Below are 26,495 nucleotides of genomic sequence, written 5' to 3' on the forward strand. Positions count from 1 at the left end.
CTGATTGGAAACAGTTTTACATATATTCTTTGCTTCAATTAATGATTTACCTTGCCCAAGAATCTGTTAGGTTGCATGCACAAATGTTATCATGCATTATAGAGTCTCGATTGACAAGTAAACGGACATCTTGTTTGGTTGTGAAAAACGTAAAAAGGAATGGCTCCCGGGGTGATGCTGCTTGCAAAAAAGCCAAAGCCAACCTATTTAATGCAGTAAAATCGAGAGAGAAGGGTCGAAAGGTAAATATTTGTGAGCAAGGAAATATTTTTGAGTAAAGAAATAGATACAATGAGCTGACTGTCTAAAACATGAGCAGAGAAAGTCAGAAGGTCCAAAAACTGTCCTTTTTATTACTACTAAATCAGCAGATATAGTTATTCAATCAATTCACCTGCAGCCATTGAAGTGCATACGTCTGTCGAAGCCTGGCTTCATCACTTTTCTAATCCCAATGAGGTCCATGACTTAACACCTAATGGTAATATGAATGATTTGGTTTTGATCTCTTGAAACTCTTGGACGTTTTACTTGCCAGCAGTAGACTCGCACCCCTCCTCATGCAATTCAGAGAAGAGCTCAAGAACTTCCTCCTCAAGGACCACCTTCACACACCATAACAGCTCTGATCCAGTCCCCACCTCAGCCCTGATTAAGTATTTGTTCATATACAGGAGGAACAATGCTCTTTTGATCACAAAACAAGATACAATAGATAAATCAGATTTGACGAGAAGCAGTGAGCTTCTTACAATGGGGTGAGTTTGAGGGACATTCTGACTGAGTTGTGGAAGGGAGTAGATGGAACAGTCCCCGGGGACAAGATATACATAGATAAAGGACAATGAACATTGGACATTTTTAAGTGCAGGTAGGCAGTACTGCCAGCTGTGCTCAGGATGTGACCATGATTTGTGAAGTGCTAGAGTGGAGGCAGAGGGAAGTGAGGCACTGCTCATGTTCCTCAAATGTAATGTAACAGACCTATTGGAACTTTTTTCTCCAGCATGCAATCTGGCATGGATTCACATGCTCATGAATATTCCCCGTCGTCAGTCTGGGAATACTCGGTAAAGAAAAAAATCTGTATCAGTTTCGTTTCTGATCTGTCTGTCTTAGTAGTAACCTATCATTGATCTCTGGGTCATACTGCCCACAGCCAATGACTGTCCTCTCCCTAAGCCCCTCCCCTGGCAGCCATCCTCAGATTTTTACTCCACGTTCAAGTGTTGGGAGTCCTCGTGCTTTAGCTCTCAAGCTTTTCTGCGTTTTCGAGCTTTTTTCAAAGAGATTTTCTCATTTTTCGGTTAAACAGAGCCTCAAGCTCCACCGTTTCTCCTTCCGATCAACGGAGACCTGTTTTGGATTTTCTACACCCCTCAAGGGTGAAGTTTTCGTCGAGTTACGCTTCTTGGAGGAGTCCAGAAGTTTCTGAGGCCTACCCGGACATGGCCCAGGAGAAAGGAAGCTCGACGCCCGGAAAGCTGTTCAGGGTTTGTCCTGGATGCCAGCTACAGAATGTGTTCAAGGAGGACGAGCATTCGAAATGCATCTACTGTTTTCATGAGGACAAAACGCACGTGGAGAAGGACTGTGCGTTTTGCGGGAACATGTCGGAGCGGACCATGAAGGATCGACATCTTCGCCTCTCCAACTGGCTGGAAGGAAAGAGCCTGTCAGGTGAAAAGAAGAAGTTCGAACAGTCTTCTAAGTCCTGTGAGGGCGCCCCGGCGACAGGGGCCTAACAGAAGGCAAAGCACCGCGAGCACCTGGAGCGCCGAACGGCCGGGCTCCTCGGCTGCCAGGCAGGGCGCATCCTCTCCGGCGCCATCAACCACGAGCCAACGCTCTGGCTCTGGGAAGAGGAAAGCCGAGAACCCGGCGAAGCTTCTTTCAGGCCCATCGAGAAGACCCCCGTGAAGACCGCGGCGGAAAAAGAAGGGGGGGGCGGTGGCCATCGTGGATACGGACACAGCCTCCGAGGAGGAGCTGGTTCAAGTCCTGGAGGGCCTCGACGAGGGCGCTGAAGAGGCTCGGTCCCACGGGAAGGATCCCGACAAAGAGAGCGACGGCGGCGAGGTGCCAGGTCAACCGTCACGCCCGTCGCTTCCGGAGACGCAGGACAACTCGGCAGCCATTTTGTTGGCAATACAATCCTTATGTACGGAGATGAGGACGAGTTTGCCCCTACCACCGACGGAGGAGCCGGAGCCAGGCCCGACGGAGGAGCCAGAACCAGGCCCGTCGGGAAGTCCCCCAAACAAGAGGAGACGGACCCATCCAGCCCTGCCTTTTCAGCCCTCTTGGCCTGCTCAACCTTTGCCTCCGTCCCCCGTACCTGGGGATTACAAGGGACCGGACACGGCCACGACGGGCACGGATGAGGATGGCGGTGACGACAGGACGGATCTTCCATCGCCTCCGACTCGGACCTCCCCGCCCAACGAGATTGGGTCCTTCCACGCTATGATGGCCAGGGCATCCAAGCATTTCCAGCTCTGCCCCGAAGAGAAGAAGGAGGGGTTCCTTTACCAACGGCGCAAGGCCAAGAGGAAGACGGTCCTCGCCTTGCCTCTACTGGATGACATCTGGGACGAGGGACTCGCCCTTCTGAGGAACCCGTCTACGACACTTGCTGAGAGGGATCAGTAGGAGAAGATGTACCGGGTCCCCGACGCGGCCCCCCTGTGCCTTAGGGCGCAACTGACCCCTGACTCGGTCGTCTCAGCGGCGGCCAAGAAGAAAGCGGGGGGCATCGGCCTAAACGTCAACTTCCCCGCCGGACGGCGAAGGAAAGAAGCTGGATGCGATGGGACGACGAGTTATCTCGTTGGCGGCAACAACGATTAAGGCGGCCAACGCCTTTGCGATCGTGGACCGCTATGACAGGGAATTGTGGTACAAGATAGCCCCCCTGTTAGACTTCCTACCAGATGACAAGAGCACAGAGGCCCTGGAGATCTTGCAGGAAGGTGAGGTGGCGTTGGACCGTGCCATAACAGTGGCAACGGACATTGCCGACACCGGTTTCCGCCAGCTAGGCAACGGCGATTGCCTTAGATGGCGAGGGTGGCTCAAGGCGACGGATTTCCGCCAGGACATACAAACCAAGGTGTTGGACATGCCCTTTGACGGGAACAACCTGTTTGGGAAAACAGTGGATGAGTCCCTCCAAGCCATCAAGGTGGACACGGAGACAGCTCGGGCCCTAGGAGTTCTCCAGCAACGACAGCCGTCCTTTCAGAACTCCGGAGGCAAGCAAGGTGCCTCCAAGGGATTCGGCGGTGGCTCCTCTACGTACCGCCCGGCGGCCCTCTACTCATCGCAAGAAGCCTATAGGGGACGAGGCAAGTCGGCCGGATCCCGCCGTCGTCGCCAGGGAGGCCAAGGCGACAAGGCGTCCTCCAAGCAAGACTGAACCGACCGTGGCGTCGGGCCCCCACCGAAGCACCCCGGTGGGAGGCCGGCTGGCGAAGTTTGTCAGCGTGTGGGAGTCCATCTCCACCGACCGTTGGGTGCTGGACGCCCTGGCCCAGGGGCACGCCCTCGAGTTTCTAAAAAAGTGCCCCCACATTCCTCCTGTGGCCAGGAAGGAAAACCAAGTCCCTCAACTACTACTGGAGGTAATGGCGATGCTCAAGAAAGATGCCATCGAGCTCATCCCGAAGAGGCTCCGGGGCTCCGGAGTATACTCAAGGTACTCCCTCGTGAAAAAGAAGACAGGAGGATGGCGGCCCATCCTGGACCTGCAACGACTGAACAAGTACATCAAGGCACAGAAGTTCTGGATGGTCACCCTCCAGCATGTGCTGGGACAGCTGGAGGAGGGCGATTTCCTGTCGTCGTTGGATTTGGAGGATGCATACTTCCACATCCCCATTCTAAAAGGACACCGCGAGTTCCTCAGGTTCGTGGTCTAAGGACGGCACTACTAGTTCAAGGCCCTCCCGTTCGGATTGAAGTCGGCACCCAGGGTTTTCACCAAGTGCCTCGCACCATTGGCGACGCAGCTGCGCCTGCAGGGAATCCACCTCTACCCCTACCTGGACGATTGGCTCATCCGTGCAGGGACAAGGGAGCTTGCCGTAGAACACACAGCGAAGACCGTCCAGCTGCTCACAGACCTGGGGTTCTCCATCAACTTCCCGAAATCCCACCTGGTCCCCTCGCAAGTCGCACTGTTTCTGGGAGCCAAGCTTGACACAGTGGCTCGTCTGGCCTCGCCGTCAGAGGACAGGACAAAGGCCATCCTGGGCAAGGTGCAGCGTCTGCTGGCCACGGACATGGCCAGGGTAAGGTCCATCAAGTCCCTCCTCGGGGTGATGTCCTCTTGCATATATCTTGTGCGCCTGTGCAGGCTTCAGATGCGCCCTCTACAGGAGTTTATCGACGCCCGCTGGATCCAAGCGACGGGCAGCTTCGAGGACAGGATCCCTCTCAACGAGACCTTCCGACGAGCGATCCGGTAGTGGTGCACCCACGCACATCTGGCGGCAGGGACAGACTTTCAGACCCCGGCCCACCAGGTAACGGTGACGACGGATGCCTCCCTGGAGGGGTGGGGAGCGCACACCAGAGATCTTCACGCGAGAGGCCTCTGGCTCCCGGAGGAGAAGCTGCTCCACATCAACATCCTGGAGCTCCGTGCAGTGTTCTGGGCCCTCAGGTCCTTTCTCCCGTCCCTCAAGGGCAAGGTGGTGAGGATCTTCACCGACAACACCACCACGATGTTCTACATTCGGAAGCAGGGCGGAACCAGATCCCCTGCCCTATCCAAGGAAGCCCAGGATCTGTGGCATTGGGCCGTTGCCCAAGGGATGTTTCTGGTGCCGTTTCATCAGGCAGGGATAAAAAAACACCATCGCCGACTCACTCAGCAGAGAGCTGCGCTCGTACCACGAGTGGGAACTACGCCAGGATCAAGTGGATCGACTCTTTCAGCGATGGGGCAAACCCCATATCCACCTGTTCGCAACGGCGATGAACTCCAAATGCCAGAGGTTCGCCAGCAGGTTTCCCCAGCCGAGGAGCATGGGCAATGCCTTCTCGTTCCCCTGGGACGGCCTGTTCCTATATGCGTTCCCTCCGTTGCTGTTGCTGCTCCGACTCATCAACCAGCTCAAGAGGTCCTGGTGCAAGATGATCCTCGTCGCACCGGCGTGGCCGAGGCAGATCTGGTTCCCGGACCTTCTGGACTTGTCAGTGTCCCCACCGGTCAAGCTGCCGACGGACGCAGATCTCCTCTCCAGAGAAGGAGGCGCCATCCTTCATCACGACCCGCAGTTGCTGAACTTGCAGACCTGGCTCCTGCAGCACTAGAGTTTGGAGGGTACGATATCCCGGCTGACTGCAGAGAGGTTCTTGCAAAGGCCAGGGCGTCCTCAACTCTTAAGTGCTACGGACATAAGTGGAAGAGGTTCTCTGTCTGGTGCCGTGCATAGAAGATCAACCCTCTACGGATTACGGTGCCTCAAGTGCTACCATACCTACTGTCGCTGGCCAAGGCTGGACTAGCTCACGCTTCCATCAAGATACATCTGGCGGCGATCTCCCGATACACCAGAACTACAGGACGGCCGTCCTTGTGGTCTCATCGACTGGTGAAGGAATTTATGAAAGGACTGTTCCGATCGTTCCCGCCGGTGAAGGCTCCAGCCTCGGCATGGGAGCTCAACGTGGTGTTGACCAGGCTCATGGGGCCGCCATTCGAGCCGTTGCATTCGACTCCTTTGAAGTTCCTGTCGTGCAAGACAGCGTTCCTGGTGGCCATCACCTCCGCACGACGTGTGGGAGAGATTCAGGCCCTATCCTGCAAGCCCCCATACTTGACTTTTCACAATACGAGGGTGGTGCTGAGGACGCACCCCTCCTTCATGCCCAAGGTGCCGTCGGACTTCCATCTTAACGAGCTCTTGGTGTTACCTGTTTTCTTCCCGTCGCCTTCATCGCCGGCCGAGAAGACTTTGCACTCGCTGGATGTAGCTAGAGCGCTTAAGTTTTACGTGGACCGAACAAAGAGTTTTCAGAAGACATCACAGCTGTTTGTGAACTTTGGACCTGTGAACCAAGGGAAGGCTCTCTCGAAGGCTTCCATTTCCAGATGGCTCTCCGGCTGCATCATGCACTGTCACCGGTTGGCAAACCGGCCGTTGCCCGGCCGTCTGAGAGCCCATTCGACCAGAGCGATCGCTGCTACTACGGCGTTCTTGTCTGGTGTGCCCCTGCTGGACATCTGCAGGGCTGCTACGTGGAGGTTGGCGCACACCTTCACGAGATTGTACTGCGTCGACTGGGATTCCAGGGAGGAGTCCAGAGTCGGCGAAGCAGTGCAACCTGTTCGCCTGAAGGTGGGCCTGGTGGGGAGGTAAGTGTTGCTTGATGTTGAGTTTATGTAATGCTTAATTCAACTTCGAGAAGCGCAACAGGAGGGCTTTTCTCTTCCAATGCTTAATGTTGAGCCTTTTGCCACCTCCCGTGGTTGTGCATGTGTGTACTGCTATGTATTCTTATATTCATGAGCATGTGAATCCATGCCAGACCCCATGCTGGAGAAGGAACAAGTTACCTACCTGTAACAGTTCTTCTCCAGCATGGGTCTGGCATGGATTCACATGCAAACCCTCCCTCCTTCCCCGCTGCGGCTCTTCGCTTGGTCATACTGCCACTTTACGTGCTACCCAATCTGAGGATGACTGCCAGGGGAGGGGTTTAGGGAGAGGACAGTCATTGGCTGTGGGCAGTATGTCCCAGAAATCAGTGATTGGTTACTACTAAGAAAGACAGATCAGAAACGAAACTGATACTGATTTTTTTCTTTACCGAGGATTCCCAGCTTGACGACGAGGAATATTCATGAGCATGTGAATCCATGCCAGACCCATGCTGGAGAACAACAGTTACAGGTAAGTAACTTGTTCCTTCCCATAATATGTAATACTATAAGCCTCCAATGTACAGTGCTCTGCTGCCTCTCAAAGCTAGATCCGCCCTCAATAAATATCCAAAATGAAATCTGGAGATTGCGGCGAGAGAGTAACTTTGTATATTCTTACATCCCGTCACATTTCCTCTATACTGTATGAGTGTCCCTCGCAAAGGACGGGAGACAGAACCCTTTTTCACCAGAAAAATCCCCTCACCCTTTAAATTTAGAGGCGTGCAGGGGCGCGGCCCTGGGAGCATGCGCTCGCCTGACACAACCCACCTGTGCCACTCCCCAGACACCTTTTCCGCGCCGACGGAAATTCACCAGCACTCCTGGGTTTGGCTTCGGGCATGTAATGCCACACACTCTTCCCCGGATATTCTTCTATCTTTCTCTTTCTTTTCAATTAGGTACTTGGTCCTCCGACGCCACGCTCCTCCCTGGCGCATGCCAAATTCTGCGGGGCTTCAGCAGGTGTCCAGCCTGCGAGGGCCTGTTCCCTACATCAGACCCCCATGCCCTTTGCCTCCGCTGCCTTGGCCCCAACCACGGCTGGGAAAGTTGTTCCGCGTGCAACGCACTGACTCCCCGGGCACTGAAGAACAGGCTAGCTAGGTGGAGGAAGCTCTTCCAGAATTCTCCTCCTGAGGACCTAAAGGACTTTGTCGAACATCACTCGAGGCCGAAGGAAAGGCCTCTATTCACCATCGCACTCTGTAAGGGCCACTCCTTCCCAAGGAAGCGCCAGACTGGGAGGAACCTTTTGGTTTCTAGCACACGTACCGAGGCTAGTCCAGCTACCATACTCGCAGCTGAGGGGTCTCCGGATCCTTCCGGGGTCAGTGCTGAGGGACCGCAAGGTTCTTTTACCGGGGTTACTCCCGAGGGGCAATGTCCTAGTACCGGCATCATGTCCGAGGGGGAGCCTTTACACAGCACTACCGGCAGCTCTGCCGAGGGCAATACGCCTTCCAGGTCACGGCCTAAGGTGCAGGATAGGCCTTTTGTTCCAACACCAAGCGTCTTGGACAGGGCTGTTTCCACCGAGCCAGGCACCACAACTTCGGCACGTGGCACGCAGCTCGACAAACTGGCTGTCACACCAGACAAGATGGCCGCTCATCCGATACCCCCTCCGGCGGAGCAGGTGGAGGAAAGAGTCTCCAAGGTGGGGCTGGTGTCAATCAGGTGCGTGGTCTACAGTTTATCCATCAGCAGCGCAAGGCAGGATTCCCTTGCACCCCAGGCAGAGTGTGCCCCGGCTGCCCTTAGCCACTCTGTCAATATCACTTGCCATCTCTACAGCCTCCGAAGACAGGCTCTTCGAAAGGTTCCTAGGGCTGATGCACACTCCCAGATGGGGCCATCCTCCAGGATGCCATGAGGGACATGCTCCCCCAGGTCACCCCACCTGCACCCATAGTCATTCTTCCTATAGCTCCGGTGCCACAGGCCGCAGCACAGCCACCACTGTCCCAGCCAGCTCTTCAGATTCCGGCTTCCCTGCCTCCCACATTTCAGGCGGCTCCACATTAACTGCCTCAGCAGTCACCAGGTCCGGTATCCACACTGCGCCCACCGGCGCCCAGCACCCCTCCACGAGCACTCCTGGTGCACATGGACGAGGAGGAGGACCCCGACACGCTATCTTCAGCCAGGGCCTTCCACGAACGCCTTGCAGGTTTGGCAGAATATTTGGACCTTCCTTAGCCCGAGGTAGAGCAGCCCGAGGAGGGGGTCTTGGGAGAAGTCCTCACCCTAAGACCCCCTACGAGAACGTGGATCCTGATGCAGAAAGACGTAGTTGCCCTGGCCAAAAGGGGTGCCTCATGCCGCACTCGGCCCAACCCGTCAATCGGCGCCTTGACGCCAAGTATAGGCAGATGGAGGGGGAAACACTCTTGCTTTCAGCACATCCTCAACCGCACTCTTCTGTGATTGCTGCAGCGTCACTCTACTCTAAGCCTCAGTCGTCCTCGGCCACCTCGTCCTCGACGCTGCCAGGCAAGGAGAAGATGGTGTTGGAGGCGTACGGAAAAAAGATGTACTCCAACGCCTCCTTGCACCTGCGTCCAGCCAACGTGGATGCCATGCTGGCAGCCGTTAATCAAAGGTTCTGGTGGGAAATTGCGGACTTCCTCCCAGAACTTCCGGCGCAGAGCCAAGCATGCTTCAAGGCGGGCCTAGGAGAAGCCAGGCTGGTAGCGAAGGACATCATGGAGTCCACCGTGGCCCACATCGATAACTCTGGCCATGCCATCTGCATCGCCAAGGACATGAGAAGAATGTTAGGCAAAATGTGTATGCAGTACCCTCTGGGACCACTACACACAACTAGGACCACAGGTGTAAGCAAAACCAACCTTTGGTATAAGTCTGTACCACAAATTTTTTGGTAGCGAGCTGAGCAGCTAGGCTTATCTCAAGAGGGGAATGTGAGCTTGTAATGGTGTACACAAAGTATTCAGATAGACACTTATACTCAAGGTTTCTTGGTAAAACAATTATTAATTTATTACAAAATCATTTAAATAGTATTCACTAAATGAGACAACCAATATCACCCAACAATTATACTACAATACTGATTACTAAGTAGTTGAGCTCCCTTGAAGTCGGAGCAAAATAGCATTGAAGTAGGAGCAAAAAGGCATAAGTTGATAAAACAAATATTAGTTACTTTAAAACAGTGCAAATAGTTTGAGTTCACCAGAGGAGTTGATTCAATGCAATAGGTAGGCCAAAGTCAATGGGCTAGTGACTTGTATAAGTAAAAACGGTTCTGGTATTTAAAACGGAAAAGTCTTTGCCACAGTTCTTAGAAGTAGTTCACGGAAGAAAGGTTTGCATGTTGGGTCACAAGCTGACTATGCCTGCAAGTTGCCAAAGTTCCACAAACTTTCGCGGTGAGAGGTAAGAGGTTTTCACAGTACCTTATATTGAAGAAAAAGATACAGCTGAAGACTTCTGTTCCTGCAGATCTTGCTGTTCCTGAGCCTCAGTCGTGGGGACAAGAGGGAAGATGTCGGGGGACTCCTGCACTGCACGGGGACGGATCACAAAGCTGGCAAATTGGCAAATCTTTGATTCCGGTTGCTATTCTTCAAGCACACAAGCTGGTGTCCTTCTCCCGGGTTAATCCTAACCAGCTCCGATAATGGTATCCAGGTGGCTTACAAGTTGATTGGTCCCACACACTCAAAGGAAGAAGTCGTCCTTGAAGGGGCTTCTCCGTCGAGTTGAACTTGGCGATTCGGACCTGCAGCAGGGCTCCACCGGGCAAACCAATGGTTCAGTAGTTGCAGCAGCCGTCCTCTTCCAGCTCGTCTTCGGTTCTTTCGTTCCAGTGGTCGACTCTGCCTTTCAGTCCAAGAGACTCTGCTTTTAAACAGTTTTCTCCCATTCATTCCAGCCTAGCTGCCACTCACCCAGCAGGGTGGCTGTCCTTGCCGGACAGTCAACCAGTCAATCACGCCAGAGTGCATTAGGGTCTCCTAGGAGACTAAGCACAGGGAGTTTCGGGCACTTCCCTCACTTCCTGCCCACCCCAGACACTCAGGCACCAGTGCCGGTCTTCAGTCCTGAAGCCTGCCAAAGGCATACAAACAAAGGGACCAAACCTAGTTTGGCACACAGAGACAAACTCTAGAAGGACCTTTCCAAAAAGAAATGGCGAAAAAAGAAGAGCGGAACCTGTTTAAACAAATGGGGTTCAGGCGCCATCTTGAAAAACATGGCTTGCGTGATTTTTAGCTACCGGTGTTCGCTGTCAGAAAAATCATGGTAGTTTGTTGTAAAACCACTGCCACCAGCCATTTCGATAGGAAAGGGTAGCATTTGACTGCTACATGAGTTTCTAGACACAGGGGATACTAAGTAACCCCTCCAGCACTCTATTGTAAGATAGTGTGTGCTTGGTCTAGGAATTTAAAAAGACTAGTAAAGTCAATTTAACTTTACATTCTCTGGGAAACAGTAGTTTATCCTAGAGAAGGTATTTAAAGCTTGGGACAGCCTAAAAGGCTTCTCTGTGCCACTGCACTGACGGTGCTGTGTGACACAAGTATAAAAGATGCCTATGGAGTTGTTTATTTCTTTTGTTTATGGAATTTTAAACACAAAAAACAAACAAAATTAAAAAGTTCAAAGTCCCAAAGCTTAGCAAAAGAGCTGGAGGGATCTAGCGTAGAGGGGAATTAGCACACTTATGAGAATTTTCCCTAACAAAGCCTGGCTCCGGGCTACTAAGTTTAACCCCGACGTCCAGGAACGCATATTGGTCCTTTCATTCGAGTGTAGTGACCTCTTTCACTCCACCACGGATGAAGAATTAGATAAAAAAAGAACAGAACGAAGGCCACGCCCAAGGCATACACCGAGTCACAGCAACGCTCCGACAAGGGGCAGGCCTTTGGCTGGTTCCAGGTCTTTCAAGAATGAATGTCCAGGCAACCTGACCGTTCTCAGAGTCGGCACCAGAGTAAACAACAAAGGGGGGGGTAAGGGCTTTTCCACTCCCCTCCTCCGTAACAGCCTAAGAGGGAAAAAAGGCATGACACTCCCCTTGGGGTCCACGTGTCTCTGGTGGAGGGCAGGCTTGCCTTTCACGTGCACTTGTGGCGGCAGAATTTTTCAGACCCCTGGATCCTCTCCGTAGTCTCCACGGGGGACCGCCTACCGGTACTTTCCTCTCCTCCCTCATTCCCTCCTCTCCCACAGATTGGGATAGCAACTCTGTTGGCGGAGATCCGGTTGCTTGTCGAGAACCAGGCTGTGGAAGAAGTCCCAACCTCCCAGCGATGCTTGGCTTTTATTCCAGGATTGTCACCATACAGAAGAAGAACCAGGCTGGCCTGAGAGTTGTATTGGACCTTTCCACCCTCAACCTCTCCCTTCCGGTGCAAAAATTCAAGATGGTTACGCCAGCACTTATTGCGGAAACACTGGGCACTGGAGACTGGATGTGCTCCCTGGATCTGAAGGACGCGTACCTACACATCCCGTTTTGGCAGCTGCATCGTTCCTTACTGCGGTTGAGGATCATGGGCTGCCATTTCCAATACAAGGTACTACACTTTGGCCTCAACTCAGCCGTCAAGCTCAAGCTAACCTAGAGATCATCCAGGGTGCTAGAAGCAAGGCTACTAGAAGCCAATATAGGAGTAAATGGTCTATATTCTGTCTTGGGCCCACTCTAAGGGGATCGACCCTCTTAGGTGCACCTTGGACGACGTGCTCTCCTTCTCAGCACACTTCACCCACTCCGGCATCTGGAAGCCATAGGGGTTTACAGGAATTTGGAGGAGGGCCTCTTCTCCTCTTACAACCCGGTAGTCAAGTGACATCTGGCGGCCTCCACAGACTCTACCCGCCTATAAAGAAAGCACACCCTGCGTGGGACCTCAATGTTGTGTTGGGCGCCTTGGCGCACAAACCTTTCGAGCCGGTGGCGTCTGCGGACATCAGACTGGTCACCATAAAGACAGCTCTACTCGTGGGAATCACCTCTGTTCGCAGAGTCAGCGAGATTCAGGCTCTGGTGACATCAGAGCCCCACACCACTTTTCACAAGGACAAGGTGGTCCTGCGAACGCACCCTGCGTTCCTACCCAGGGTGACCTCCTCCTTCCATCTCAATCAGGAGATTGTCTTACCCACCTTCTTCACCGACCTCAAGGATGAGCCTCGGAGGGTCTTGCACTGTCTGGACTTCAGACGCACTCTGAAGTTCTACCTGGACAGGACCAAGGACTTCTGCAAGTCGGACGCCCTGTTTGTCACTTTCAGTGGGTCAAGGCCCGGTTATCAGGCTTCTAATGCCTCCATAGCAAGGTGGATGGTTGCTGCCATCAAGGAGGCTTATGAGGGGCAGCACAAGCCGGTGCCAGCTAACTTGCATGCCCATGCGGTCAGAGCCAAGGCCACGGCCATCGCATTCCAACGGCATGTGCCATGGCAGGTCATCAGCAGGGTGGCTACCTGGGCCACCCATTCGGCTTTCTGTAAGCACTACTGTTTGGAAGCCGCCTCTAGGTCAGACGTGGCCTTCTGGCAGGAGGTTCCAAGAAACCTCTTTTCTTGAGGCTACACCCTGGGGCTACATTCAGTTGTAATCGGTCATACAATATGGAGGAAAGGGACGTAAGAGTAATTAAAAGTTCTCCAGCATGGGGTCTGGCATGGATTCACATGCTCATGAATATTCCCCGTCGTCAGGCTGGGAATCCTCGGTAAAGAAAAAACCAGTATCAGTTTCGTTTCTGATCTGTCTTTCGTAGTAGTAACCAATCACTGGTCTCTGCGTCATACTGACCACAGCCAATGACTGCCCTCTACCTAAGCCCCGCCTCTGGCAGCCATCTTCAGATTTTTACCGCACGTTCATGTGTTGGGATCCTCGTGCTATTGCTCTCGAGCGTTAGTGGTATTTTTTCAAGTTTTTTCTCAAAAACTTCGTTTTTTACGGTCAAAAGAGCCTCAAGCTCCACCGACTCTCCATCCGATCAACGGGGACCCGTGTCGGATTGGTCTACGCCCCTCAAGGGTGAAGATTCGTCGAGCTATGCTTTTGGAGGACTCCAGAAGTTTCTCAGGCCCATCTCGGTCATGGCCCAGGAGAAGGGAAGCTCGACGCCCGGAAAGCTGTTCAGGGTCTGCCCTGGATGCCAGCTGCAGAATGTCTTTAAGGAAGACGAACACTCCTTTTCTCTTTACTGCCTACATGAAGACAAGACGCACGTGGAGAAGGACTGTGCGTTTTGCGGCAACATGTCGGAGTGGACCATGAAGGACCGCCATCAACGTCTCGCCAACTGGCTGGAAGGGAAGAGCCCGTCCGGCGAGAAGAAGAAGAAGACGAAATCCGAGCGGTCTTCTAAGACCTTTGAGGACGCCCCGGCGACGGGGGTCCAACATAAGGCCAAGCACCGCGAGTCCGCTGGCACCGGGAGCGCCGAACGGTCGGGCTCTACGGGCACCAGGCAGGGCGCACCCTCCCCGGCACCATCAACCACGAGCCAACGCTCTGGGTCGGGTAAGAGGAAGGCCGAGCACCCGGCGAAGCTCCTGGAGAGGCCCCGGTCTAGCTCGAAGGCGGAGGGGGAGCGAGGCAGTGTCCCCCCCTCAAGGAGAAGGCGGTGAGCGCACCAAGGGTGGTGAAAGCCTTAATCCATCCGGCCAAGGCCTCTATCGAGACAGTTGCGGCGGCCCTGGCTCAGCCTGTGGAGGCTACGGCGGTGGTGGCGACCTCGGGGCTCAGAGTCTCCCTGCCACCGCGGAGGGAGTCCTCTTTTATGCCCATCGACAGGACCCCCGTGAAGCCTCCGACGGAGAAGAAAAAGGGGGGGCAGGAGGTCGTCATGGATTCGGCCTCAACCTCTGAGGAGGAGCTGATCGAAGTCTTAAGCCACGGCGTTTGCGTGGAAGAAGACCAGCCCGTCGGGAGGGACCCCGACATAGGAGACGACGAGAACGCCGAGGGTGCCGACGGGGCTCCTGACCGCCTGTCGGAATCCCCTCAACCAGTGCCGCAAGACAACTCGGCGGCCATTTTGTTGGCTATACAGTCCTTATGCTCGGAGATAAGGATGAGATTGCCGTTACCACCAACGGAGGAACCGCTCCCGACGGGGGACCCAGAGCCAGGCCCTTCTGGGAGCCCTCCTCCTAAGAGAAGAAGGATTCATCCTCCACCTCTTTTTCAACCATTGCGCCCTGCTCTGCCCTCCTCCCTGACACGGCCACGACGGGTACAGACGACGAGGTTTACGACGAGGATCTCCCGTCGTCACCTCCTCCCCGGGCTTCCCCGCCCGACGAGATTGGATCATTTCATGCCATGATCGCCAGGGCACCCAAGCTTTTCCAGCGCTGCCCGGAAGAGAAGAAGGAAGGTTTCCTTTATCAACGGCGCGAGACCAAGAGGAAGACGGTCCTCGCTGTACCTCTACTGGACGATATCTGGGATGAGGGTCTCGCCCTCCTCAAGAACCCATCCAAAACGCCGGCGAGAAGGGATCGGTACGAGAAGAAGTACCGGGTCCCGGACGCGGCCCCCTTGTGCCTTCGGGCACAGCCGACCCCGGACTCGGTCGTCTCCGCGGCGGCCAGGAAGAAAGCGGGGTGGGGCTCGGCCTCTACGTCAACCTCCCCGCCGGACGGCGAGGGAAAGAAATTGGACACGATGGGACGCAGAGTCATCTCATCGGCAGCGACGACGATTAAGGCTGCCAACGCCTTGGCTATCGTAGCCCGCTACGACAGGGAGTTGTGGTACAAAATCGCCCCCCTGCTGGACTTCTTACCAGACGACAAGAGGGCGGAGGCCCTAGAGATCTTGCAGGAAGGAGAGGTGGCGTCGGACCACGCCATTATGATAGCGACGGACATCGCTGACACTGGATTTTGCCAGTTGGGCAACGGCGTGTGCCTTAGACGGCGTGGATGGCTCAAGGCAACTGACTTCCGTCAGGACGTGCAGACCAGAGTCTTGGACATGACGTTCGACGGGAGCAACCTGTTTGGGAAAACAGTGGACGATTCCCTTCAAGCCATCAAGACGGACACGGAGACGGCCCGGGCTCTTGGTGTTCTCCAGCAACGACGGCCACCCTTTCGGAGCGGTGGAGGCAAGCAGGGTGCCTCCAAAGGTTCCGGCGGCGGATTTTCCACCTATCGTCAAGCGGCCCGTTCGTCGTCACAGGAAGCCTACAGGGGACGAGGCAAGTCGGGCGGACCCCGCAGTCGTCACCAAGGAGGACAAGGCGGCAAAGCCTCGTCGAAGCAGGACTGAACCGGCCCTGGGGTCGGGCCCCCACCGAAACACCCCGGTGGGAGGCCGGCTGGCGAGCTTCGTCAGTGTGTGGGAGTCCATCTTACCCGACCGTTGGGTGCTGGACGCCCTGGCCCAGGGTCACGCGCTCCAGTTTCTAAAGAAGTGCCCGCGCGTCCCCCCCCGTGGCCAGGAAGGAACATCACGTCTCTCAACTTCTCTTGGAGGTAAAGGTGATGCTCAAGAAAGGCGCCATCGAGCTCGTCCCAAAGAGGCTTCGGGGCTCCGGAGTTTACTCAAGATACATCCTCGTGAAGAAGAAGACGGGAGGATGGTGTCCCATCCTGGACCTACGACGACTGAACAAATTCATCAAGGCACAGAAGTTCCGGATGGTCACCCTCCAGCATGTCCGGGTCAACTGGAGGAGGGTGATTTCCTGTCGTCGTTGGATTTGGAGGATGCCTACTTCCATATCCCCATCCTAAAGGGACACCGAAAGTTTCTCAGATTCGTGGTCCAAGGGTGTCACTACCAGTTCAGAGCCCTTCCCTTGGATTGAGGTCGGCACCCAGGGTGTTCACCAAGTGCCTCGCACCGGTGGCGGCGCGGCTGCGCCTGGAGGGGATCCACGTCTACCCCTACCTGGACGACTGGCTCATCCGAGCAAAGACAAAGGAGCTCGCCGCGGAGCACACGGCGAGGACCGTCCAACTACTCACGGACCTGGGATTCTCCATAAACTACGCCAAGTCCCACCCGGTGCCCGCGCAAGACGCACTGTTTCTGGGAGCGAAGCTCGACATAGTGGCGCTTCTGGCCTCTCCGTCGGAGGAAAGGACGAGGGCCATCTTGGGCAAGGTGCAGCGGATGCTGGTTGCGGACGCGGCCAAGGTGAGGTCCATCAAGTCCCTCCTCGGAATGATGTCTTCTTGCATTTATCTCATCCGCCTGTGCAGGCTTCGGATGCGCCCGTTACAGGAGTTCCTGGACACTCGCTGGATCCAGACGACGGGCAGCTTCGAGGACAGGATCACACTCGACGAGAGCTTCCGACGAGCGATCCGGTGGTGGGGCACCCGCGCGCATCTGACAGCAGGCATGGACTTCCAGGCCCCGGGCCACCAGAAGACAGTGACCACGGATGCCTCCCTGGAAGGGTGGGGAGCGCACACCGAAAATCTGCACGCGAGGGGCCTTTGGCTGCCGACGGAGAAGTCCCTCCATATCATCGTCCTGGAACTCCGTACAGTGTTTTGGGCCCGCAGGTCCTTTCTTCCGTCCCTCAAGGGCAAGGTGGTGAGGATCTTCACCAACAACACCACCACCATGTTCTACATCAGGAAGCAGGGCGGTACCAGATCCCCAGCCCTGTCCAAGGAGGCGCAGGATCTGTGGCATTGGGCCGTCGCCCAAGGGATGTTTCTGGTGCCGTTTCATCTGGCAGGAATAAAAAACACCATCGCCGACTTGCTCAGCAGAGAGCTGCGCTCGTGCCACGAGGGGGAACTACGACAGGATCTAGTGGACCGCCTCTTCCGACGGTGGGGCACACCCCAGATCGAGCTGTTCGCGACGGCGACGAACTCCAAGTGCCGGAGGTTCGCCAGCAGGTTTCCCCAGCCGAGGAGCATGGGCGATGCTTTCTCGTTCCCATGGGAGGGCCTGTTCCTATATGCGTTCCCTCCATTGCCGCTGCTGATCCGGCTCATAAACCAGCTCAAGAGGTCACGGTGCAGGATGATCCTCGTCGCACCTGCGTGGCCGAGGCAGATATGGTTCCCGGACCTTCTGGACTTGTCAGCGTCCCCGTCAATCAAGCTGCCAGTGGACGCGGATCTTCTCTCCAGGGAAGGAGGCACCATCCTCCATCACGACCCGAAGTCGCTGAACTTGCAGGCCTGGCTCCTGCAGCGTTAGAGTTTGGAGGTTACGACATACCGGCCGACTGCAGAGAGGTTCTTGCAAAAGCCAGGGCGTCCTCAACTCTTAAATGCTACGGACACAAATGGAAGAGGTTCTCTGTCTGGTGCCACGCACAGAAGATTAACCCTCTACGGATTACGGCTCCTCAAGTACTGCCGTACCTGCTGACGCTGGCCAAGGCTGGACTGGCGCACGCTTCCATCAAGATTCATCTTGCTGCGATCTCCCGATACACCAGAACCACGGGACGGACGTCTTTGTGGTCTCATCGTCTGGTGAAAGAATTCATGAAGGGACTGTTCAGATCGTCCCCGCCGGTGAAGGCCCCGGCCCTGGCGTGGGAGCTCAACGTGGTGCTGACCAAGCTCATGGGACCTCCGTTCGAGCCTCTGCACTCAGCTCCGTTGAAGTTCTTGTCGTGGAAAACAGCGTTTCTTGTGGCCATCACCTCCGCACGACGGGTGGGAGAGATCCAGGCCCTTTCCTGCAAGCCCCCGTACTTGACTTTTCACGACACGAGGGTAGTGCTCAGGACGCACCCCTCCGTCATGCCCAAGGTGCCGTCGGACTTCCACCTTAACAAACCCTTGGTGTTGCCTGTTTTCTTCCCGTCGCCTTTGTCGCCGGCTGAAAGGACTTTGCACTCGCTGGATGTGGCTAGAGCGCTGAAGTTCTACGTGGACCGCACGAAGAGTTTTCGGAAGACGTCACAACTTTTTGTGAACTTTGGACCTGTCAATCAGGGGAAGGCTCTCTCGAAGGCTTCCATTTCCAGATGGCTCTCCGGCTGTATCATGTACTGTCATCGGTTGGCAAACCGACCGCTGCCTGGCCGTCCGAGAGCCCATTCCACCAGAGCGATCGCAGCTACCACGGCGTTCCTATCTGGTGTGCCCTTGCTGGACATCTGCAGGGCTGCTGCGTGGAGGTCGACGCACACCTTCACGAAATTCTACTGCGTCGATCGGGATTCCAGGGAGGAGTCCAGGGTCGGCCAAGCAGTGCTGCGCAACCTGTTCGCCTAAGGTGAGCCTGGTTAGGAGGTAAGAATTGCTTAATGTTGAGTTTTGGATGTAATGCTTAATGTTGAGCCTTTGCCACCTCCCGTGGTTGTGCATGTGTGTACTGCTATGTATTCTTTTATTCATGAGCATGTGAATCCATGCAAGACCCCATGCTGGAGAAGGAACAAGTTACTTACCTGTAACTGTTGTTCTCCAGCATGCGTCTGGCATGGATTCACATGCAAACCCTCCCGCCTACCCCTCTGCGGCTCTTCACTTGGTCATACTGCCACTTCACGTGCTACCAAATCTGAAGATGGCTGCCAGAGGCGGGGCTTAGGGAGATGGCAGTCATTGGCTGTGGTCAGTATGACACAGAGATCAGCCTGACGACGGGGAATATTCATGAGCATGTGAATCCATGCCAGACCCATGCTGGAGAACAACAGTTACAGGTAAGTAACTTGTTCCTTCTCCCTCTTATCAGATGACATGTCCTAACCTATATATATGGATACAGTGCTTCCTGTTCAGTTTTTCAGATCACCATCTTTTTAACCATTTTTAACACTGTTGTTTATGATGTCTTTTCTCTTTTTTGATTCCTTCTGATAAAAAAAATTTCTACAGGGACAAACTGTTCTTTGTGTCTTATTATATACGTGAAAGGTTTTTAACTTGAATACGTTCAGAAAATTATCTTTTTTGATGCTAGATCTGGAAAAGATCTAGCCTATGGGAATGCTATGTTCTGATGAAGATGGATTCCATCTGCATGTCTTCGCAAGATGTACTTCTTCCATCGAAACTACAAATCTTTAATGATGCCATGCTCACTTCACTGTTGGTTATCCCTGCATGACATCGTAGTAGTTGACGTACAGCATCCCTAATTTGTATCTCCATGTGTATGTTTTTTATACATCTGTGTGTATTTACTCTGGTATTGAGTTTTGTCTTTAGTAATTGGTCCTCTCGTATTTTGGATCATGACAACTGATTTGTGTTATTTTTGAGGATTTGTATTGTCTAGAATGTGCTATCAATATACTTTTGCTATTTGCACTTTCTAATCACCATTGGGTGACTGTTATCTCCCCATTGGAGTGATCTCCTTCGCTCTTCTGGGGATACCTTCAAGCCACCTTTTGTGTTGATATGTAGAATTATTGAGATTGATTCATTTCTTGATGATTCGTCGTAGAGGCTCATGATTGGTACCAGCACTTTACCACTGTATGCACGTTATTCCTTAAATGGTATGATTGAACTTGTTACATTGCACAAGTATTGTAAATTATTTAATCCTTTTTAACGTATTGAAATAAATGAAATTTCTACTAATATGTCATTCTGTATTATTATGTGTTGACTTCTGTATGGTGATCTGGTTAGTGACCAGGAGCACGGTCTCCAGTTTTGTTATGGTGGGAAGATGTTCTTGAAGTGAATTTGTATTTTGTTTCTGCTGACTTGACCTCTGTCTGCATGAACTTAAAGAGTAAACAGGAGGGGGAGAGAGGGAAGAGCACCGAGGGTCTAATCAAGTGAGCAGATAGAAAGAATAAGAGGCCTGGACTGGCATCGGCCACAGCAAAAAGAGCTAGAGAGCCCCATCCCGTCTATGCCCTGGGAGTAGAGCTTACTAATGTGGATGCCGTGGTCAACAGCGTTCAACGCCTCAGATAAGTCTTAACTGGACACTGATCCAAAGGAAAGCCAAGTTTAAGGTTGGCAAATGTGTCTGTATTCTTCTTGTCCGTTTGTCTGTATTCCTCTCGTCTGTGTGGCTGACTGCTGTGAGTGGGTGATGTCATATGTTGAATGTGTATGTGTGAATGTAGAATTCCTGTCCCTGGTATTCCACTAAAGTCAGTTGGGGTGATGTAGCCTGGGTGTTGGGCACAGGTGGGTCCTTTCCAGGAGTGGTGTGCCGCCAATGGTCCATGCTTTAATGCCAGTAAGACCGAGATTCTCCTCATTGGCACACACACACACACCCTCCTTTCCTGTCACTCTCTGCGCGGCCTCTCTTGGCCCTCTTCCTGCTCCCACCTGAGAGGCTAAAAACCTCTGGATCATCTTCGACTCCACCCTCTCCTTCTCTCCTCACATTTCCAGCGTCTCTAAGAAGTACACTACCAGCTGCACCTCCTCAGAGGTATTCTTCCTTTCCTCTCCTTCCCCCAGAAGCTCACTATCTCCAGAGCTCTGGTTCTCTCTAGGCTGGACTATTGCAACAGCCTCTCTCTAAATCTGTCTGCTTCTACTCTCCGTCCTCTGCAACTCATCCAGAACAGGACTGCAAGACTTGTCCTTGGCTTCAAGCCCAGGGATCGTATCTCTCCAGGACTGAAATCTCTGCACTGGCTCCCAATGGCTGCGAGGATTAAGTACAAAACCCTCTGCATTGTCCACAAGGCCTCAATACCTTCAACTCTCTCTTCCTAAATACCTTCCTTCTCGAGCTCTTCGCTCATCCGCCTCCAATTCCCTCAGGGTCAGTAGCTTCTCCAAGCAACGAGTTGGTGGTAGATCTATATCTTCAGCTGGGGCCTCCCTCTGGAACAGCCTCCCTGGCTCTTTGAAACTTGAGGAGAACCATCTCTGGTTCTGGAAGCACCGCAAAACCTTTCTCTTTGCTTCTGCCTTTTCTCCTCCTCTCCCCTGCTCACTTCCTGGCTGAAACTGCACTTGTTACCTGGCCACCCTCTGATCCAGGGCCCAGGTCCCATCCCCCCGCCAGTCGCACACCTGCACTGCCTTCCTAGCAACCCTTGCACTTGGGGACTGTTTTCTGTATCCTACAGTCCCATTACCAGCACTTGACTCCTGATGCCTGCACTTACCCTTGCACTTGCCACCTGCTGGCCTTACTTTTACTTATTGTTATTTATTCTATTATCCCATGTACTGCACTGTCTTCTCCCTCTTGCCCCTGCACTTTCACCCTTCCCCAGCACTTGCGCGATCTGAATGACACCCGGCCTAGTAGGATTGTTGTCCATCTTCCCTCTTCTCACCCTCCCTTGCCTCGGCGCGCCTTGAAACACTTGTGTATAGACGCGTTATAAATGCCATATCATATCATATATCATATGTATTTTAATGTATGTAACTGAATAAAACAACCTAAAGAAAGACTTAATTGTGGCTCCAGGAACCTGATTTAAAACGCAAAGCTCCTTAGGAATAGAGGAAAGTTCTGAATTGTATTACCTTCAAGAGTATACATGAAGAGTAGAACTTTTGCTTAGCTTTGCTGGTGGCTTTCTAATGAGACAGTTTTGTAAGATAAATTGTATTTGCTTTGGGATAGTACTGCATGATCTCTGTATGAGAAGGAGAAGCTTGAAAAAGAGTTATAGCTGTTAGAAACCCCCACACACTACAACATTCTTCCTTCCATGCTAGAGATGGGATAGCGTGTCACATACGCAATGTCTTGGGTGGGCAGTAATAGAAATGTAATGAAAATGGTTGAAAACTGCATTCACTGAAAATAATTCCAATTAGCATACAAGCAGATATGCAATTGTGCCTTGTTAGGTAATCTTCCTGATCTGTGTCAACCCCAGAACATTTTGCTTTGACTGGGTATCTGTTACCTTGTCCCTGGGTGCAGAGGAATCTTTTTCCGCTCTCATCTAGTCTTTTACTCTTTTTATGGGTGACCTTTTTATGTCTCTCCATAGTGTGTGGTTAAAGTTATAGTTTCCTACAACTTTTGGGCTTAGTCTGGGTTGCCCTTATGGGCTCCCCTGTTAATTTCTCTCTGACGTATTTGGGTGAACTACAGTACCCAAGTAGTAAAGCGGGATTTTCATCCCCCTTTACATTTTATATAGTGAGCCAGCATACCCCACCTTATGTGGAGTGCTGGGAAGATGCAATGCATTCTCTTGATTACTTACCTGGTAACATTTTGTTACAATTGGCGAGTTTTACATGAATGTCTGGGGCCGGTTGTTTTACCTTTATGACTTTGTCTTTATTACTTGCAGGCTGTTAATTCAGCCTCAGTAATGCACAGAAGGGCCACCATTTTTCTAAAATGGTGGGCTCCTTACCATTTCTTATGTGCTTGCTGTTTCTGAGGTCTTCCCCTGTCATTCTATGCGGGAACGACCTCAGTGGCTATTTTGTCTTCGGCGGGAATCCTGTGGCTTCCCCGCCCAGGCTGCAGAGTGTCTGGAAAGGCAGGAAGCGTGTTGATGTTGAGGCCCAGAAAATAACACTTTATTCTATCTCCCAGGCACGTTTTCAGAGAGCCATTGGAACGGTTCCTCAGGTATTTTGTCTGCTTCTTTCTTCTTCAGAAAGAGGGAGGAGTACAAAACTCCACAGCCCTTTGTCTTCCACCTTGCCTGAAAGGTAACCACTCCCAGTGGGGAGGGGAGGCTGGCTGTCATGATTGGACAGCCAGACCGCCCCTTTATGTAAAATGCAGTGAGAGAATGCGGAAGTTGTGCTGTATTTCCTGATAAAAACTCCAAACCTGGAAGCTGCTGACAAGTCGACTACTGGAACCAAAACCGAAGAGTATGATGAAGGAAACGCAGCTGAAACGATTTCCATCAACCGGGAGAGCCTGCTGTGTAACCGGAGCCTGCTGTAGCTCTTCCTTCCAATCGACCTGGGGGTCCTGAAATGGATGACCCCAACCCAGAGCCTGGTGAGACCCACTAGACTCAAAAAGACCTGCATTTTGAGCCATCCCACGTCGTGGTGCGATCTTGCGGGGCTGCAATAACTCAATCCCCTGTTAACTCTATCCATTGTGCAGTGCACGGTATTCCGAATTCCAAATCTTGCTGAAACTTTGTGGGCATCCTGCTGGACCTCCACAGATGTGAATAGAGTCCAAGAGGTCCCCTCATCAAAGGGCTAGAACTTGAAAACAACGAGAATCCCCCCTAAATCCACAGTCGCATCCAGCCGCAAGGAACATCTTTCCTGGAGCCTTCTTCCGTGATCCCTGCTGCAGAAGTCCTTCCAGTGTCCTGTCTTCCATCTTCTAGACAACGAGATCCACCGACTGGGATTTTGCTGCATATCCTGAAGTCTTTGTGCTGCAACACTTCTGTGCTGAGGTAATGTGTTGGCTGGGGTATTTACTTAGCTTCAGTCTCTTGTGATTCCTGTGTATCCTTGCGGTGCTACTGCGATTGGAAGGTCTCTTGTCCAGTTCACCCAGGCCCACTGCTGGAATCCTCCTAGGGTGTCTTCTCTGAAGTCCCTGGACCCTAACTAACTTTCAAAGTGAACTACTTACTTGTTTTCTCAGTCTTCCTCAGGAACTCTGACTTTGCCTGCAACTGAGCCCTATCTCACCATGCCTACTGCTGGCTCCTAGTACACTAAGGTCCCTCTTCTGCCTCGGAGAAAACTCATGTACTAGAATTGGGAACGGCTAGATAATTTAAAGAGTCTGCCTTGAAAAGTGTGCTTACCTGTAAAAGAGTTAGTTGTTAATTTTAAACTCTGAGTGAATATTTACAGAAAGTTATTACTTACCTTTTGATATTTTCTGCCATTCTTAAAAGTGTACATATATCGGATTTACTTACGTTGAATAAGCTGCGTGCCTTCTTAAATCAGTATTCTCAAAGTCTTACTTTCCTACGAATTGTTCTCGCCATTCTAACAGAAAGTAGATAAAAGGTTAACTTACTCACATGTCCAATTGGGTCTTGCTTCCCCTGACTTGCTGTTAGCATGTCCAGAATAAGTCTGCCTAGATCATACTTACCTTTTAGGTTGCTGGAAGCTCCTTAAAAAGTATATAGAGGTTTTACTTACCTTGCATAGCTGTGTGCCATCCAAAAATAAGTTGACAGGTTATTGCTTCCCCTAGTCTGTGAACTAAAAATCAACTGTAATTGAATATTACACCCAAAGGTCCAACTCCCCTAGAATAACTGTTATCCTGAATCAGAGTTATAGGTTTTTGTTAGTCCTGGAATAAGTGTTCCACTTTTCTGAAAAGTATATTGTCCAGTTGACTTGCTATGTGATTTCTTGCTGAGCGTCACTGTGCAACTGACAGGGTCTGCTACCCTTAAATTACTGTTAAGTAATCTGAAAGTAACGTATGGCTTTACTCCCCAAGAATATGTGTGACCTATACTGAATGTGTATGATAAGGTTTGATTTCCCAAGAAATACTGTCTGTTTTCTAAATAAGGTTATATGCTTTGGTCTGTGCACCTTCAAGCATAGTGTTGTGTTTTTATGTATGATTGTGGTTATATATAATGAGATAGTACCATTTATGCTTGTACAATACATAGGGCCTCATTACGAGTTTGGAGACAGCCATGCCCTTAAGAAGGGCATGGCTGCCTCCAAACTCGGGTCCAGGTTCCCTGAATGGGGAAATACTGGCCCATTCCGACCTTGGAGGGCCTGGTATTTCCCCATTCAGGGAACCCAGACCCGGTCCATCCCCATTCCCATTTGAGCCCCCATAGGGCTCTATGGGAATGGGGAGCATGCTAACAACGGGCCCGTCAATGACGGGCCCGTTGTTGGCATGCTGTGCTGCTCGTGGGACCCGCTAAGGATGCCTGGTAGAACCAGGCGTCCTTAGCGGGTCCCGCGAGCAGACCTTGTAATAGGGCAGTAAGGGGTTAACGCTCCAGCACCTTTACTGGCACCGTTAACCCCTTACCGCCCTCCTCGGTATGAGGCCCATAGTGTTTGTGTTTCTTTAGACCATTTGTATTACAATGTCGGTGTACTGATTTTACAGCCCTCTCCCTCCTAAGATAAGCCTGGCTGCTCTGTCTACGCCACCATGAACTCAGGGTACAGCCTTATACTAAGAGGAGCCTTGTACTGTCTTAGTTTAATGGTTTTAGTAAGCCCTTATTTGGACTTCAGAAAAACTGTCCTAACATGCCTCCATTCTGATTTGAACAGGTTCTCGATTTAAGAAGATTGCATATCCATTAGGACTTATCACATTAGGGGCATCAGTATGTTACCCAGCACAGACAATAATATTTGCCAAGGTAGGTGATTTCAACCGTAATACAATCATATATGTTTTTAATGTTGAATTTCTTACGGATTCCTTATTTTTAAAGAAAAACATACTGTCCATGTGCCATGTTTCAGTTTTTTATGATTGTCTCGGGAGGATAGCTCAGGGGTAACACGCTCGCCTTAGAAACAAGACGACGTGCAGCAACACAGATTCGATTCCTAGAAATCTCTGGGTATTAAGAGTGTTATAAGTAACCAATCGCAATTACTTAAACATTAATCCTTTCATTAAAACTTTTGGAAATTACCAAAATGTCTTCTGGTCATGGAAATCCTAACTTCATTTCATGTGTCATAGGATTCAGAGTGGTTCTAAAAGTTTCATTGCGGAGGGAAAGTATTTTAGAAATAAATGCAGATGGAGAAATAATGGTGCTAGGTTTGGCCAGTTTGCAAGCATGTTTTATTTCATCACTTTTTGCAATGTGGAACATCCAAATCTGCTTTCTAATACTAGGGAAAAGGGAAGGAGATCAAAAACGGATGAAGATCCTCTCATGTTAAACCCAAATGGGTCAGCTATAATGTCAATGAAAAGGTAGAACTTAATATTTCTGTTTATAATAATTAAAATCTGTTTAGGTGATTATAATAAACAGACCACCACACTTATAGATTAGTATACCAGTCTATTCTGCACAATGGCTACATACAGTTAAAGGTTGACTTCAATTATGATTGCTTTATAAAAAAAAATATTTAAAAAAATCTTGTGCACACTTACAAGAAACCCTGAACTAACGGGATGCGTTGCTCAATTTTCAATACAGGCCAGTCAGGTTTAAAACATTAATGGGGACAACATCTCTGAGAGAAGGAT

General features: G+C 51.7%; 1 protein-coding gene across 3 annotated transcripts in view; it reads left to right on the forward strand.

The window, feature by feature from the left end:
* Positions 1-26,495, forward strand: part of APOOL (apolipoprotein O like) — a 464,407-nt gene that overhangs the window by 281,087 nt on the left and 156,825 nt on the right. For all 3 annotated transcript variants that reach the window (XM_069612925.1, XM_069612926.1, XM_069612927.1), the window contains one exon: positions 25,550-25,641. In XM_069612925.1, the coding sequence (XP_069469026.1) occupies positions 25,550-25,641 (92 nt within the window). The remainder of the gene's footprint in view (positions 1-25,549; positions 25,642-26,495) is intronic.

The sequence above is a fragment of the Ambystoma mexicanum genome, chromosome 5p, assembly GCF_040938575.1.
Source record: "Ambystoma mexicanum isolate Mex_15411 chromosome 5p, UKY_AmexF1_1, whole genome shotgun sequence".
Lineage (NCBI taxonomy): Eukaryota > Metazoa > Chordata > Amphibia > Caudata > Ambystomatidae > Ambystoma > Ambystoma mexicanum.